We start from the raw sequence: 18,347 nt of genomic DNA, 5'->3' as shown, positions 1-18,347 counted from the left end.
ATGACTTTGCAAATGCAATTTTACACAGAAATGTATGGTAAAAAAATAACACAATAATAAGGGCCTTCCTCACAGATTTTTGAAAAAGTCTGGACAATATACATGTTATTTTTTTTACATGGCCTTATTTTCTTTATGTTTGACCAGTACAGACTGTATCTCAAATTGAGCAAAATGGATATATTTGAATGATAACAGGAACTCACTTTGTTTGATTGTTTCATACAAACACTGCGCAAAAGCATATTGTTACACTCAAATAAGAGGTAATTTCTTTAAAGAAGTCAACATTCGATAAGAATAATAAATCATCCTATGCATGGATCAGTTCCTGTGCATTTTGTCACAATGCGACTTCCTTTTATCAAGTCATTGAATTGCCAAAGGTAGATTTCTATAAATGACAAAATTTCTATTAAACTTTCTTCTTAACTCAAAAAAATTAAGACAGCACAAAGCCTCTCAAACCGTCACGCTGCAGTGTGCCCATTTCAAAAGGAGTGGGAGAGTGCTTTGGGGAAAGCTAATAGCTCAATTTGTCCTTCTTGAAAGCTTACTTTTAATCAAGCAAATTGCTTTACCCTGCTCAATCCATGTCATATTGAATAAACCGAGGTATCAAAAGGCAGAAAACAAATTTCTTCATCTGTAGAACTCATTGATTGATGTTGATATTGAAGGATAATTTCATTAAGAAATTGTATCTTATTCAAGTGAAACAATATTTTGTGTACAATTTATTGTTACTCACTTTAAAGTGTAGAATGAACTTCTCCCATGTTATTTTGATCCAGTTCAATACGAACAGAGAGGGTGGGGGACATCTATGAAATGGAACTAGACTGTTTCTCACCTCAAGATGGACAATGGCGTCAAATGTGTCTGTGAGAGAGTGTTATGATTGTGCCGCCTTTACACAAAAGCCTATTATGAGCCACGTTTCAAAACTACCCAATTTAAAACAAGCAGTGAAATCACTACCAACCATGAGGTGACAGGCAGTGCAGATGTTTACAGGGACTTCATTAATCTGTTTGGTTTGTTGCTGAAGATGCTATAGAGCAACACTTTCTGAAAGCATATAACCTACAACGTGGATCCCGAGTTTATCCATCGGAAGTCAATATGACCGAAATTCCTTCCCACAATGCAATGTGTGTATTGCAATAACAAAGCAGACGGATTAAACTCCGAGCTGTATCTATTATTATGCAATACGACTATTACCTTGTGGGAAGGAATTTCTGTACAAACTTGACTTCTGGTTGAAAAACCCAAGATCCATGTATTCTTCACCTTGTACTACCACAACTCAAAGAAATCAACAAGACACATGTTTATATTTTTCTCAGTTGCTGGTTAAATATGTCATTTATTTTTGTGACATCCAGAAAAATGGACATTATGAAAAAATATTGGGCTATTCCAGTTGAAATCCATACACCCTCTGTGGAAGACATGCCCTTTATCTTCCACACAAGGGATGTAAATTTAAAATGGCATTTACGTAACCCCATTGGAAATTCACAATCCCTGTGTGAAGTTTAAGGTCATGTCTTCCATAGGGGGTGTATGGATTTCAACTAGTTTAGCTCATTGTGTGGGTAACTGGTGTGGTCACAATTATCATTTTGTACTAAAACCAGTGCCATGGACAGAACAAAAAAACACATAAAAATTCCTACTAAATCTACCATATAAAATATCTTACCACAAATATATATAATAAAAAAAAATGCTATCTCTTTCTTCAAGTACTCAATTTCAAATTCTTTCTTCCACGCATATACAACCATGAAAATAACTATGGACACCTGTGTTGAACAGGATTCCAGAAAAAAATAATCCATTCCCTGGTCTTTAGCTTCAGTACAAATTGCTCACTATATACAAAGAAAATGAAAACTAGAGGTAGGGAAAGGATTTGAGGGAAGATAATAGTAACTAGGTTTATGAAGCAGGAAGATCAAGAAGAGAAAGAAAGAGTTTTTGTTCTGAACTGAGATGGGGAAAATAAAATAATCAAGTCTGTGGCACTGGTTACCCACGGTTACATAACCACGATGGGTGTATGGATGAACGATATTCTAATAATAAAATACATTAAATATCGTACATCCAACTTACATAAACAAACAAAAAATAGCAATAGATTCTTATGAGGGCTTAGCTACAACTTTAGTTTCACAAATACCAAAGTTGTGTGTATTAAAAAAGAAAAAATTAACAACAAAAAAACAATGCATAAAACAATTGTTGTTGTTCTTATTACATTGTACTTAGTGTGATAGATGAAAAACATAGTTGATATGCAATGAATGCATTGCAGTAAAAATATTGAAACCATTTGAAATATTCTGTTGCACTTAACCATGGCACAATATAATTGTCAATCAAATATATAGGTTCCCACTCATGCTACTTTGGGTTGAATGTTCGCCTTAGTGCGCAATTTCTCGCACAACTTGAAAGGCAACGCTACACACCAACCCAGAAATGTCGACTTTTGTATAAAGTCGTTTACGCATCCACATGAAGCGCCTGTCAAAAATAGTTACTCTCTTTCTGCATTAGGTAATTGGTATTATTATTAAATTGGGTTATTATTTTTTCATCAAAATATATTCTTATCATGTTGAATTATCCGCCATTGCATGTCTTACACAAACTGAGGGCATATTAATGCCCATCTATATAATATTTGTTGCCATGCTCTTCCAAATGGCGAGAAATTCAAAAGAGTACAGTACTACATGTTGTTAACTTATTGTATACTTATTATTAAAAGTACACCTTAGAACAACTATAGTAGACATTACTGTGAACACAAGTTATATCTTGGTCATTACATTAAAATATACATCCCTCACCAGGTGGGTAACAGAGTATGTTACGAATGTGTTCTTTTTAAAACCTAGATATCTTATCAACAAGAACTAGCATATTTTTTATATAAATTGGAAATGTATACAACTCTCTTTAACAAGCATAAATATTTATCTTTTTTTCATAACAGAAATACAAATATGGCTAGTTAATGTTAATTTGTAGTGAACTAATTTTGTTTTTCATTTCAATATGGGTAAACCAAGATGGAGGGGTGCATACCGAAGTATGTATGTATGCATGCGACACATTGCAGCTGTAATTTCAAAATTAACAGGAAGGCTGGCAGAGTAGGTTCACTCTAATATCATGCATGTTTATGTACTAGCTATGTGTCATGTAGACCTGATCCAAGTCTTGTCCAAACAACATTGTTACCAAAATCTACAATGCATACCACTTGTCTTGTAAAATTACACACACACACTTGCACACAATTTCTTAAATTACTTGCAATATTACTATTCATACAGGAAAAATGGTTGTTTTTGTCGGAAAAAAGTGCCAATATTATGGCCATTCTATGATATGCATTGTCAAGACTTGAAACAGGTCTAATGAAATCAAAGCAGCGAGGATATAACGTTATTCTGCTTCCTTCCAAGTGGTTATATGAGATTGTTCGTCTCAAAAATTTTGTTTCATGGAAATGACGATAGAGAATTTTGATTGCTTAATTTTCTTGCTGCAAGTAAACAGTATAAAAAGCAAAAACAGCTGCATCTTTTCTTGGCATACTTCGATCCAAAAAGAGTTGGTATACACAACTCCTGATGTATTTCTCTGACAATTTACAAAAACTTTATCACTCATATTTATAATTTTTCTCTACATCATTCCATAAAGCAATATTTTGGCCACTATCTTTGCAACTCAAATTATCAATCCACCTTTTGTTGCAACTTAACAGGAAGTAATAATGATGTCAATGACATCAGGTCAAAGGTCAATCCTATCAATTCAAAAATCATTTCACAATATGCTTCTTGTTACAGAACCAGCATAAATTCTTCTTCTTACATGTAACAAGATATAGAAGAACCTTACACATTACATTTACACTCTTCTTTCCTTCCGTAATTCTTGTCTCTATAATTCAACAATTCAAGGATAAAAACACATTATTACAATGCATTGTTGGTCCATTATACATGTTAAGTATATGGTACAATCTTGTCCTTTCAAATGCATTGTTTTGGGGCACTGCTTTGCTATAGTGTCGCAAAAGCAGCCCAAAAGAAGGCCACATCTAGGAGTCAGTATTTTCAATACAAATAACTTAAAATTTTACGGAAAAAAGTACCAATTGTCATGTACATTGCCACATGCTTAAAAAACTGGGTTGTTTAAAAATCCCAATGACTACACCTGTTATTTGCTCAATTCATAAAGCCTTAATTAATTAATCAATCATACATTATCCATCAGTGCATTGTAAATAATAGTAAGCACATTATGACAGATAATTTTACCTAAGAATACAAAAAATCAGGACTTGGGTAAAAAATCTTTTCCACTACGAAATTCAAAAAAAGCTTGTTTGCCTGAGACTAACGGCGCGGCAGTTTTCTTAAGGGAAACCGCCCATTTAGCAAATTTAGCACAGTATCCAATTTAATTCCACTGTCTCCAGTGGTTTAGTGAACGTTAAATGTAATACATTTCTTTCTAATTAAATTGTATATCTCATATAACAATAAACTGCTACGACAGGTTGAAAAATTTACTGAAAACACCAATCTTACTTGAACTGAAACTTAAAAAATTGGAAATGAAAAAAAAATCTATATCTTATAAGGATCATATTTAAAAAATGACAAAAATCTTATAAACTTTTTTAAGACTTGAGAAGACTCCAAAGTCTTTTCTAGTAATCCCTGAAACATACTGGCATTGAGGTTCCCAATGGTACCTAACCACATTACAGAGAATATACAAATTGGATTCAAAGTGGATGAAGAAAAAAAAAGTGTCTCCATTTTGAATTCAGATCAAAAAACCTTTAAATCATTGAGACTGTGTCCTGAAGTAACCAGTTCATTTTGTATTTTTTTGAGACAAAACCTCACTAGGAGGGACAGAAGTCCAATAGGTTTTTATTCAGAGTACTATAGTATGAATGAAGTGTAGCTAGCAGAGTAATTTGTTTAAAAGCCCCAACTATATACCCGTATGAAATGTAATGGAGTTAAGCACAAGAGTGTATATAAATGAAAAGTGAATATTGAGATGGTGCTGCACTCTTGCTTTACATCTGTGGGAATAGCAAGACAGTATTCAATTCAAAGACTCGTCCTCTCACTATTATTTTCACTCCTTATAATTTTCTTATTTTGTTACTTCAGTTTGCTATTCCCAGATGTACTTGAGTCATGAGGCTGTATAGATGTATGCATTCTTCTCCTCTTCATGAAACCATTGCTAAGCCCAACATGTATGAGTATAACATGTTTGGCATTTAACAAAGAGTATGAAATCATGTCAAACAATTCAAGGCAGTTAGATATTAAAGTCTACTTTAAAAAAATATGTACAGTCTACCTTTTAAATTTGCGGTTTGCTTCATTTTGGTCCATATGGTAAGGAGGCAGTGTAAAGCTTTAAAAGTCTGAGGAGAAGAAGGTTGCATAATATGGATACTATTTTTTGTTCTTTCGTTCTTTTGATCTGTCTAGATATGGATATCTATAGAAGGCTACAGGCAAAGCTTATGATTTGACATCAGTAAGCTATTCCCAGATTTGCTGAAAGCTACACTTCTCTGGCTTTTCCTGATGTGGTTTTTATGCATGATACAGGAATTCATATGCGGCTAAAATAGCCTTGATCTAAAACAAGTCCCTCCAAAATAAAAAAGGTTTGGAGAAGTAAAATTCAAGGGAAAATAAAATACCCATGAATTTAGTTATTTCTATCACATCAATAATAAATAAGAATAATAAAATAGTTCAACAAGTAGAATATATATATATTTTTACAAATCTCTGTGATGTGGTTGAAAGGTGCAAATTGGATATTTTTTTATTTCTTTTAAAAAAACAACCCCTATGCCAGTAAGTCTATACAACAATACCTGAGATTATTACTCTGGTGAAAGATTAGTCAGGTTTTTTGTTATCTGATTCAAATGATCATGTCACACAGTTAAAAGGCTAGTCTGGACATAATACAGCACTTCTAAAACAGACAAAATATTATCACATGAGAGGTAGTTTATTTATCATCAGTTTAAATCCCAACATTATTTGCTCAGTGTAAAACACATTTCCCGTGCAATTTTTTAATATAATATCTAGAAACAATATTCGCACAGTATCAAAAATGGACTATATATATATATTATATAGCCGTAATGGCCTTAAATTCCCAAAATGGAACAAGGTCGTGTTTCAAATCGCTCAAAAAATGTCAACATACTGAATACTTTTTTAGTTGAAAACTGGCCACAAACAGCCAGCCTAGTTGAATTCAGGAACTCTAAAATTGAGTTTCTGACAGACAACCAGGCACCCAATGTTCAATACAAAGGAAGATCAGTTCAAGCCATGCCATAAACCATCTGTTTTACAAAAAGTGAAATCTTTGCTGCCTGAAATTTTCTTGACGATGGAGACTCGTCCGACAAAATAGGCTAGTAGAAGAAGACCCTTATTCCTGGGATGATGATACTTTTCAGTAGGCAGTGAGATGAGGAGCAGGATCTTCCACTGGTGTCATTGGGCTGATGGTGCTCAGTGATCTAAAGGAAAATACGGCAGGGTCACACAACAATCTAGGCGGCACACGGCTGTTGTTCAATTGTATGCTCTGAAAGATACAAAAAAGAGACAAAGAAAGATTTGTTAATTATCTATTGTCTTAACAATTTCAGCTGGATTGGAAAGAAAATGTATAATAATTTACTTTACATTTATCATGTAGGTAATAACTATACACTAATAATAATTCAGCCAATATATCATAGAATTACTGTTCCCTTTAGCAAACCTAGCTTATTTTCACTGTATATTATGCACACATTACAAAGTTTCCCCTTTAGCATAATAACAAAAGTCAGTGTCTCCTAGCAGCGCTGTGAAATATTCAATTTCAAACGTGGCCAACATTCAATTCAACGATACACTTTCAGTGGGGATGCAATCAATACAGGGTTGTATAGATTAATGGATAGCACGAAGCTCATGCGCACGTGTTCCTCAAGTGATTGATTTCTGCCAACAGTCGAATCTCTGCTTGTTGTGTGAAAATATGATCCAGCCTCCATATCTCTTGCCATTCTCCCAAAACAATAAGCACACCCTATACTCAACTTTAATGGTCTATCCATGTTTGTGATGGTGGATTGGCTACCCAATTTGCCATATAACTTATTGGGTGTCAAGCTACATAGTCCAATTACCCAAAAAATTGAGAGGCTAGTGGCTGCCTGGTTTGCAATCAAGCGCTAACCAAACTTGGTACGCTTTTTTTATAGTCAAACCTGGATAGAATTTCTACTTCATCATGTTGAACTTGATATAAATCTAGAAGAAACCCTTGTGCGTGACTCTGCATGAGGTGTGCCCTATTAGCTGGGCCAGTGAAGCAGGTAAAAAAAATATGGAATTGAGATCGAACATCTGCTTTGTGAAAACTATCTCCTGTTTACATGTTGCAACTAGCCTTGGCTTTCTTTGCCACAAACCAGAAAATGGAGTTTCGATTCACATTTTATTTGTTACATAACCTTCAACTGAGTGAATGTTTGAACTTAATTCAAATATTTCCTCATTCATAGAAAGTGATTGTTATTTATGTATCCGGAGATTGCAAATTGCTTGAAGCTCCTAAAGAACACACTAAACATCTGCATCTCTTATTTCACATAGAGGCCATGTTGGAAAAACATAATCTATCAATTTAAAAAATTGGCATGGTCTGTAAAGCGCTAAAGTAATGGTACATATATTTGGCTCACAGCTTACATGCGGCTGATATTGGCAAATGCTATTAATCACATAGGTAGTTTATCATGTGGGTCAATAGTAGCATGAGTGCACAGTGAAATTGCTCACTAATGACTTTCATCACTCATAAATTGTGATATTGATAATGTTGGTAACCAAGAAACACTGCTAGAGTCGGGACAAGCCATAATATTAAAAGCTTGTCAGTAAAACCACAGGCACACTTTATTCCTTGGCAAGCAAGTGTGTAGCTTTGTGTAAATCAATAACACCAACACACATACAATAACCTGAATAATGTCATCAATGGAAGATGTAATACGCTGAATCGATTCTGGGTGCATTAAAAGGACTAACTTCATTATTTTACCACTAATATTTTGATAATGCTTTCAAAGGGAAGTAATTTTACCCACTGGCAAAAGACTGCTTTTATGATATTTACCTTTTCAGCAGAAAATATAAAATGAAATGCAAGGGTCTATAAAAGATACACAATGCAGAAACTAATTAAACCATCTTTGTGCACAAAGCACAAAAGTGCCCTGTAAAAGCTGATCAGAGCCCTCTATTGCCCAAGGTTATCCAGCTGCATTACTCTATATTCTGCATGCATCCATGCATTCAGTACTTAACTATTAAAGCAAAACAATCTATCCGCTCTATAATAAATTGTCCAACTTGCTAGTATTACAAATGATCTTTACCAAGTTCAATTTCCAAGAATTTTGCATTAATTGATCATGGAAGTGCTTTTAGTAAATCAGAGCAATGGTTGCATCAGAATGATGTAATTGAAATGGTCTTGACCTGTGGTCTCATTTATTTGATTTCACTATTTTTATATCTCATCACAATAGCCCCTTAACACACAACCTCCTTTACAGCAAATCACCAGATGTTAATTATAATGACACTGCACGCTATCAACACCTGACATGCCAACCTAGCGTAATATTACATGTAATAAAAAATAAAATAATAAAAATAGGAACAATAACCAAATTGTTGGCCTCGTGGATATATTCCAATTGCACAACTTATTTACAGAAAATCACCAGATGTTAAAACCTTGTCAGTCCTAGAGAAACTAAATGTTATTTAAAAAAAAACGCAATAATTAACATACAAATAACAATCAAATTGCTTATGTTGGGGATTTCCCTCAGTAAATATTAATATTTTATGCGATTTTGCAGCGATGAGATATCATGTCTAAATTTATATTGGTTACCGATCTGGTCTTTTTAAGTTAACTTTTTTTATTCTTTTCATGCTCTAGATGACATGTACCTTTTGCATGCCCTATATAATATTTAGAACATAAAACAAATATTAGGGGATTGTGTCAGTACGTGACTGACACATATTTCTGTTCAATTTGTATGATTCATGTGCAGTGCAAACTATATTCCCCTTGCTGAAGTTATGTGAAACATGGAAAAATGTCCGATTTTAAACATTTCAAATAACTCTTTTTGAACAATTACTGTACAATTACATGTCAAAGAATTTATCATTATTCATTCACTAATTGTAAACGTTTGATAAAAGTGAAGAAAACATTTATCTCTGATTCAATCAAATTATGAATGCCTGCATGACGCCTATGTGCGCTTGACAGATAGTTCAATATAAAAGATGGCAGTTCACCCAGTAAGTTTCAAAATTACTAACAATACAAAAATGGCATTACAGAGAATCCATGAAGGCTTCAAGCGAACAGGTCATCCTTAAATTTGACAAATTACTGACTAGCACTACTGCTAGTTCATTCTAAGTGAAAGCTAATGGAAAGAGTAACTGTATCACTGAATCTGTTGGCTGCAATTTACAAAGATATTACTGAATTAAGTCATGCATAGCTGCTCTATGCAAAATACCATTGAAAAGTACAATAATTTATTCATTTCAAAACCGATCCTGCTAACAAAACCACACTACAATCACATGAAGTTCAATTTTAACCTACTATAAATAAAAATTAAAAAATGCAAGCCTGAAAAAAAAAAGGTGGACTACAATCTCCACAATGATGACTCAACCCTCTTTCAAAAGACTTGCCCTGTTTGTCCCATACATGGCAGCTATAGCTATCTGGTGCTACTTCTTTTTATAACACTTTAATTGTACTCCTTTGAGTTGACAACAACATGCCTTATCTCTCCTTGACATAGGAGCTCATCTCTCCACAACAGCTGTGGTTAAACAATTTAACAGGGTGGGTATGTGATATCTAAAGTTGCCTGGTGCTCCTAGGTAACCAGGAAATCCCTGGTTTCCAATCATCAGACTACATCCTGTTCGGACCTAGTGAACCGACATGTTTATTTATTAGTATTTTGTTGCACCCTTTAAAAATTGTCTGGCCCTATGGGTACCTATGGGCATAAAATGTGTAGGCATACGTGCCAAAATATGAATTCATGAATAACTAAAAAAATAAAGCATTCATTTAAAAAACAATATCTGTCAGAAATGACACATAAAATTTAAGGGCAAGTTGAAAAACACAAGCGACTTAGCAGACAAAGAATTTAAAAAGCCCACTAATTATTAATGGAATTGGCACATCAACAGCAATTGTAGAACTGTATTGTATACAATCCAAATAAATGGAAAGTGTCCATTGTATTACATTGCAGGGGACTATTAACGCTGTGCATTAGGTAGGATACAATCGATGCTAAACACTCCAAACTGTTCATTTGTTATTCATAACACACACTTTTCACATGACCAAATGTGCTCTTGCTTCGCTCATCTAAACACACATTTTCTAATTTGAGTGTTGATGAATCGGCCACAGCCAAGTTAAGAAAACCTACGGTGTTTCCTTTGGAAATGCTGCCTGTATTCCTTGAGAAAGGACACGCTGTTTGTACAGGGCTCCATGATTCCTATGGGCCTATGGGCCAGCTTTTTAGTCTGTGTAGTTAAGTATAGGAGTAACAAGCGTCACGGTAAATCTAATACTCCCAGCTTTCAATGAATCAACACACGCATTTGATGCCTCTAATCTTGCTTAGTCTTTCCTGTTTCTCGCCACGTAGCACTGTTTTATATCCTTAAACATGGCTTTGCTTCTTCCGAGCTCAAAACATAGTGCGCTGAGTGGATTGGCACCCATTTTGCATTACTTTGAAGCTTCCGCAATCAAGGCGATTTAGTGAGGGAGGCTCTCTCTCACGAAAGACATTAACTTGATTTGATCAACCTTATATCTCCGCGCATTTCAAGTTCACTCTACTAGAGCTGCTTGTATACAAAACAAACATTGGGCAGATCTTGAAAGCATGAACAGTAATGAAATGCATGTTTACTCAACTAGGTTTGACAATATTTTTTCAACGCAAATAATACAATTTGATTAAGTTACAATTATTATCTTCTGCCATGGCCTTGATAAATAAATCTGTTGGATAAGCATAAACTGAGAATACTCAAATACTGAAGGAACACATAATCCACCTTAGGTTTCAACTTGACACATTTAATTCCTTCACACATAAGCCGCTGAGGACAAAGACAATTTATAATGATTACCATGACTACCATGTCACTCAACACGATCAAGCTCCACACAGCTCCTAGATTCCTGTTATCCTTTAGCTCATTCTGCTCAAGTGGGATTAATCAATGCTGATGAATCCTATAAATGAAATCCCATACCACCTGCCAAAATTAGATCTAATTGGCTTGAATAAAACATTTATTTCCGTGCGATTTTCACCTTCAAGAAATTACATGGTGTGATTGAAACGGAAATTTGAGGACAGGACAGCAAGAGAAGGATATGTGAGTGTATCTTTAATTTGACTACCAGGGCCAATGTAGTAATGTGTATTTATCTTCCTATTGTATTCGAATACTGCTGTACCAGAATGCGTGACAAGAACGCATTGGTAAGAATATTTAAATGCCCGTATCATTATACAAATGCAAAAACCAGTGAATAATATTTCACAAAATAAAATTTTACAACCATTTTCTCCAGCTGGATTCACCAGTTGCTATGCCAACCATGCCAACAGAACAAAACATGAAATCATTACAACAGCAACATTACCGATTTATTTCAGTAGCTAGGCTTATACTTTTTTTTAAACAAAGCAACCCAACATGAATAGTAGATTCTATCTGGGCTTGTTTTTTGGTCTTTCTGGTTGGCTGGTGAAGGAAGAATCATAAGCACTGACCCATCTCTAAGTCAGGAGGTCTCATAGGTCTATCTGTTAAGCAGCTGAACACATGCCTGTAGTTTCATCTCTACCACGTTGAAAGTCCCTGAACGAAAGTGCATACATCTTTTACTTCTTTTCTGAAATCCTACCATCACTTTTTATCATTGAATCAATTACACACACAAGGCCTAGTGTTAGATGACATGAGGCCAATGTACCACTACCCATGCTATTAAAAATTATTACAAAATGAATTCAACCTTTCCAAATAACATCTTGTTTTTATTCAATTTACTCTCTCATTTTGAGATAAATGGTAGCATATGACTAAAATGAGCTGCTCCTGGACATGACCTTACTTTCCAATTATCCAATTTAGCTTTGTTATGTATACCCTTAGGGATGCTGCTTTGTAACTTAAATACTAATAGTATAAATAGTAATACAATCCACCATTTTTAAAGAGCAAAAATAATTCATTATATATTTATTGTAAGGACATTTAAATAGTATGGTAGTTACACTTTTTTATTTATCTTAAAGCAATTATTATATTGATTTATAGGAACTTTTGAAATGCATAAGGGAAATTCATTGTCGTAAGACCCCCACCCAAAGGTCATATCAGTTGCATTACAATAGAGAGTATTCCAACAATAGAAAACTCTAGAGGATGTCTGAATAATTGATGTCATCTCTATCCAATTGTCCGTTTCCAGCCTCTTGGTCCAACTAGGTTTTCAGTCACTAAAATCAATTGTTATGGTGCACATTTGTTTCACAAGATTGCTACCATATAAGGACAAAATATCAAACTAAACATCTTGATTTCAATATATATTGGTCTGCCTTTCAAGATGTCAACTTGAAATGAAGACCTGAATCATAATACAAATGCATGGATTTCATCAAAACAAATCAATTTATAACCAATTACATGTAGTCGGACATATTTTCAATCAAATAATGAATAAAATTGAAGATTTGATTATGTTTTACATAATATGTTATTCAAAATATGAATAAATTGCTTTCAAGTAAAGATACATTCATAGGATACATTAAAAATATTGTAAAATAACATGGGAAAATATATCTATTCAAATTTTTCCATTTTCTCTCAGTTTAAACCGTTCCACTAAACATGTTTCGCTTGGCCAGCAATGCAGTCAGTCACACACACAACACATCCAACAACTCATTTCTATAGTCACATGAGATCCATTATCCTCTATCCAATCTGAGAAGAAAATCTTCTATGCCCTTGACAATAACATAAATTACACTTGCAGAGTCACAAAGATTCCATCGATCCACTGACATTTTACATTCACTTCTGATTTACTCTACTACTCAATCATTTGACTAGAACCGAGCAACATTAATTTGCAATTGTATACTATTACTCTGAATTCCTTACAAGCACCCCTTATTGAAATCGCAACATGTATGCAGAATTTAGCAAGCCAGTCATCTTCATAATACAGTCACCATGGTGTCTTCGTTGACGTTTCTACCCCAATCTGAGCCCCCGTTTATCGCAGACTCGCAGAACCTATCAAAATTCCACAATTTCTTTTTTTTGTATCATTATCTTCAAGTGAACAATTGAAGGGCAATGCCTCTTTGAAGTTGCAAATCATATACAATTGGGCCTGAATATGTCCGCCTCTTTCTTGCTTGAATGACAAGCATCCTGTATAGTTAGTATCCCATCCCAACTTCTTTTCAAACGCAGAATCTGGCAGAATGAAATGGACAGCGTTACTATGTAAGCATGCGGCCCGCTCCCATCACCTGTACAGTGAAGGCAAAACAAGCGATGAAAACCAATAGCCTGGGATGCTCACTTTTATTTGGACCTTCTCAAAAAGTTGTTACAATATCTGACAGATGTTACAATGCCCAATACAGGAGAACCTTTTAGAAACACTTCGCATCAAGTCCAAGATATTTTGTGATATCTCATTGCATGTTATTGAACCTTCCTCATAATGGAAGCCATCCACTCTCCTCACATTCCGTTTTCATCTCTAAATATACATCAAGTGTGTCCTACCCCTTGTGAGAGAGACCGGTAACAAAAAACACCCCTTCCTTATGCCTCTCGCAATTCTTAAAGGTCAACAAAAAGCACCTGCCCGTATATGCGGACAGTCCAATCCTTATAACCTAATATCTCTTGCTCTTGACCAAGCACATATCTTTACCACACATGCTGGAAACCTTTATTCCTTGTAGGAATTCTAATGATCTAATAGAGGCCTCAAAACACCATAATTACTGCTGCAGTGTCTATTCAGTTGTAAGCTGACAAATGCCTAACAAACAAGCTATCACTCAGTAGTGCAAGTCAAACTTGACCTTGAATCACCAATGAGATGATACTCCTTGCTTCCTACATGTAGTGTTCCAATGAAGGGCCAACCATTTATGTATGTAGGCCCCATTTTGTTTATATTTTTGTGATGGCTTAACTAGTGTGAGGAGCGGAATCTTTCACCACGATCAGTGACATTATATCTGGTATGATTATCACTGAACAAATCTCACTGCTCCAAGCAATGATAATGATGATGATGATGAACATAGGTCACACACTTGATCCACTCTGTACATCCATGATTACCACCACAAGCTAACTAAGTCTGTATTTAATGGTGATTTGATCTCATCCAACCACATGGTCAAATGTCATCACTATGAAATGAAACTACATCCAACCTAATACTATGATAGAAACAGTACAAAATGGAAAACAATTTATTGATCCAAAAATGTTAAGTGGGTATGACATAGGCCCCCCTACTAGTACTTGTGAATGCATTTCCAACATTTGGAAGTTATTTTGGTTTCTACCCCAATAACATCATTTGATATTATCTTATCATTCACTTAACATTGAAACACAAATATTATTATTAATTTGTATCATTGTTGACCTTGCCTTTGTCCACATTTCGTTAATAATAAATTGGTATTAATGTGATTAATATGCGTAATGTTCTCAACATATTGTTCTAGATGATTTATCACCAGCAATGTATAAAGCCTCCAGGTATTCGAAGATATCCAATTGCCTTGATGCCTTGATATAGGAATATGTATCTAGAGCTCTAGTCATACGCAATATTAACAAGCATATCAGTTTCACACATAGTTTATACATAATTAACATCAAACAATTAAAGCGCTGCCGATATGATAAATACATGTGGTATGTAAAACAATGGCATAGCATGTCTATGACATTGAAACATATGTTAAATTTATTATGAGTTTTTTTCTTTTTTAAAAGATAACAGGAAGGTATGTACTGCTATTGGGCAGGTGTGAAAAATGACGTAAAACAATAGCAGAGAATAACATTGAAACATATGTTGAATGTACATTGTATGTGATGGAAAAACAGGAAGGTATCACAATGGTCTAAATTCTAATGGCAAGCACCTCAATGCATCACTAGCCTGGAAGTTGACTGTGTGTTGTGGAGTATGTGTTTTTGTACTAAGGACATTCAGGTCATGTTATGTAATGTACAAACATATTGGGGGTCAAAGAACTGAGCCCTGGTAGATGAGGATGTTTGCAATCCTAGTGATGTTCTCCCAGGTCAATCTCCCATGATCAGCTCTTAAAACATAGACCTGAAGTCTATGCTTTCAAAATGACCTGGCTGCAATATTTCCCTGAAGTGCAATTCACAAATTGCATTCAGCTTCAAATGAAAAAAAATCCCATAAAAGGTTATTTGTATTTGAAATAGAACAAAGCGACAAACTAGCATACTCTTGTTTAATGAGAACATATCTCTGTTTCCAATCTAAACATGAGATGATCCACTCTAAGGTGGTCAATGGTTAAAACAAAAATCCCAAATGAATTTTTCTTTTTGACCAACAAAATTACTTCATGATTCATAAAGCAGGTTCTCTATAACTAGTGCCCTAGTGTACATGACTGTGAGCTACATTGATAATGAAGTTGCACTTATAGGTGCTCCAAAGGGGAAATTTAAAATGGCAGCTTAATCTTCCTCAATCAAGTTCACTTCTATCAGAGTTTTATTCTTTCTTCTATCTTTCTCTTCCCCTGGTCTTATCTCTTTAAGATAGACGGAGGGGGAAAACTTGAGTAGTGAAAGCAATAAAGGCAATCTAGTGATTATAGCTGATCAGCACCACAGAATTTCTTTTCTCGCTATGGCCTGGAGTGATATTATGATATGTAAAGGCAAGGGTGAAAAGCTTTTGAGCATTTAATCAGATGACAATTGAAATGGGGAGCTAAACCCAATCTATCCCAGCTGCTGGTCATCATATCAACCTGCTTTAGCTAATTTGATTGATTACTTTGACGACTTCATTTCGCATCAATTTCTCGCATCCATAATGCTCGTGAAAAATATTTGTGCACATTTAGAACATCATTTCACATTTGGTCTCTAAAATATGCATTTCTTTAGACCTTCCCCAATCAGTGATCATACATGTAGTCATCCCCACCCCATATCACTATCTTTGCTCATCATTTTCCTCTGAATTTGCAATGCAACAGAATAGTTGATTAAAATTGATGTTTTGCAAGGTGTATTATTACAGCGCCATGCACATCATAATTCCGCTTACTGACCAATGGACAAACTCATGAATACGATGCTTTCGTGCCTGGATCCACCATCTCAATTTTCCAATTGTCTTCACCATTGGGGACCAATGTAATAATGCCGCAAATCTCAAGTCTAAATTAGCCGAGTCCAACAATATTTGTGACAGATTCATTGGACAACCAAAAAATAGCCTAATTTTCTTATTTGAAAAACTACACCCAACTTATTTGCTCATGATCAGAAAACTGCATGGCATTGCACCTAAAGATTGAAACTTGAGTGCTATATAATATAAGAGGAAAAGGTTGGTTGAATTCCAGGGCTTATTGGCAGCATCAAAACAAGTCTCTTACAGGATGTTGGTTGGTTGGTAGTATCTCCCTACTACTAAACTTGCTGCCTGTTACCAACTGTACCCATCTGTAATATCTGTCAGAGAGGTTACAAATTTCTATATCACAGTTCCATATGCTGTAATATACATTAACGCTACTACAAGCAAGTTTTGCATCTGTTGTTATGTCCCAACACACATAGAACATGGTCTCCCCATGCCGCTGATCTTGTTGGCTGTTTTTCTTTTTGGCGCAGGAAAGCAGGCATGTGAATGTGCGTACAGGATGGGGGTTGATGAATGATTACTTGCATGTATGAAATATAAAATACTTGCATCACATGCTACTGACTAAGCCAGTTATAAAAAAGAGTGAGGGCCACAGCAGTGTATTGTTATTCGGTGGTAGCAATGCAACATAGCGATGCAACATGAGCGTAGTACGATCCCCAAAACTGATGATGGCACCAACAACATGCCACAGAGAAATCGGCAAGCCTTTCATCTCTGTCAAATGTTCAGCCAAATGCTTTTGCACCAATGAGACCTCTAAAAGGTTTGACAAAGTAAAGGGAGAGAAAATAAATTTGGTGGAGCATTTTCTAGCCTATAAGAAACCCGATTAATGGTGTGGTGATGCCATCGATATTACACATTAGCAATCTTAGCACCACAGATCCAAGTCACATAAGCAATTGAAATGGGATGCTTTATTACTTGACATTTGCACGTGCTTGAAAAATGAGGAGTAATGTAGGAATTGCATGCAAATCATGCGTAATTATAATACATTGTGAATGTGAAGTGCCTTATAATGTGGCATTCGTTTTTTAAATATAAGGCCTCTGGTAGCACACACACAAGCGTGCAAACATGCATGAATAGAATGCACACGAGGCCTATAACCATAAGCTATTATAACAATTAGCAGAGCCAGATGCGGAGTAAAAATGCATTACTGTAATCTTGATCACTTTTATTCCAGTAAATCCTAATTGCGGTTTAATTGTATATCCACGAACCAGGTTGGGTTGGCTTACTATCAGCAGCATTTTATTGGACTGGTGCCAGGAAGTCATTCCCACACTTCACAAATCTGAAGGATGCTACTTCGCAGAGCTCATTAAAGGGAAATGCGACTTAAGATTTGCACGCCTAAATGTTTGCTTCGAGTTATTTTCTCAGAATTCATAAAGTATTATACTGGTTTGAAATTAGTAGGGCCAGTGGCATATATAGGCACTTGTAAGGTTTTGATATTTGACTTAGGTAAGGCTTCAAGTTCAGAGGATATTTGTGTGCAATTGCTTTACAGTTTATGCTAAATTTCCAAACTTGTGAACCAACTATCATTTGAATTAAGTGCTAATTTGCTGTTGAAACACTGC

At 35.1% G+C, this 18,347-nt stretch overlaps 1 protein-coding gene across 1 annotated transcript in view; it reads right to left on the bottom strand.

Annotated features, from left to right (window-relative positions):
- Positions 1-1,336: 1,336 nt before the first annotated feature.
- The window catches only part of LOC140152778 (uncharacterized), a 68,955-nt gene continuing 51,944 nt past the window's right edge, over positions 1,337-18,347 (bottom strand). The window contains exon 5 of the mRNA XM_072175270.1: positions 1,337-6,693. Coding sequence (XP_072031371.1) covers positions 6,559-6,693 — 135 coding nt within the window. The 3' untranslated portion in view covers positions 1,337-6,558. The remainder of the gene's footprint in view (positions 6,694-18,347) is intronic.

The sequence above is a fragment of the Amphiura filiformis genome, chromosome 5, assembly GCF_039555335.1.
Source record: "Amphiura filiformis chromosome 5, Afil_fr2py, whole genome shotgun sequence".
NCBI lineage: Eukaryota > Metazoa > Echinodermata > Ophiuroidea > Amphilepidida > Amphiuridae > Amphiura > Amphiura filiformis.
The sequence above is the reverse complement of the archived record's forward strand: the minus strand, read 5'-3'. Positions and strand labels throughout refer to the sequence as shown.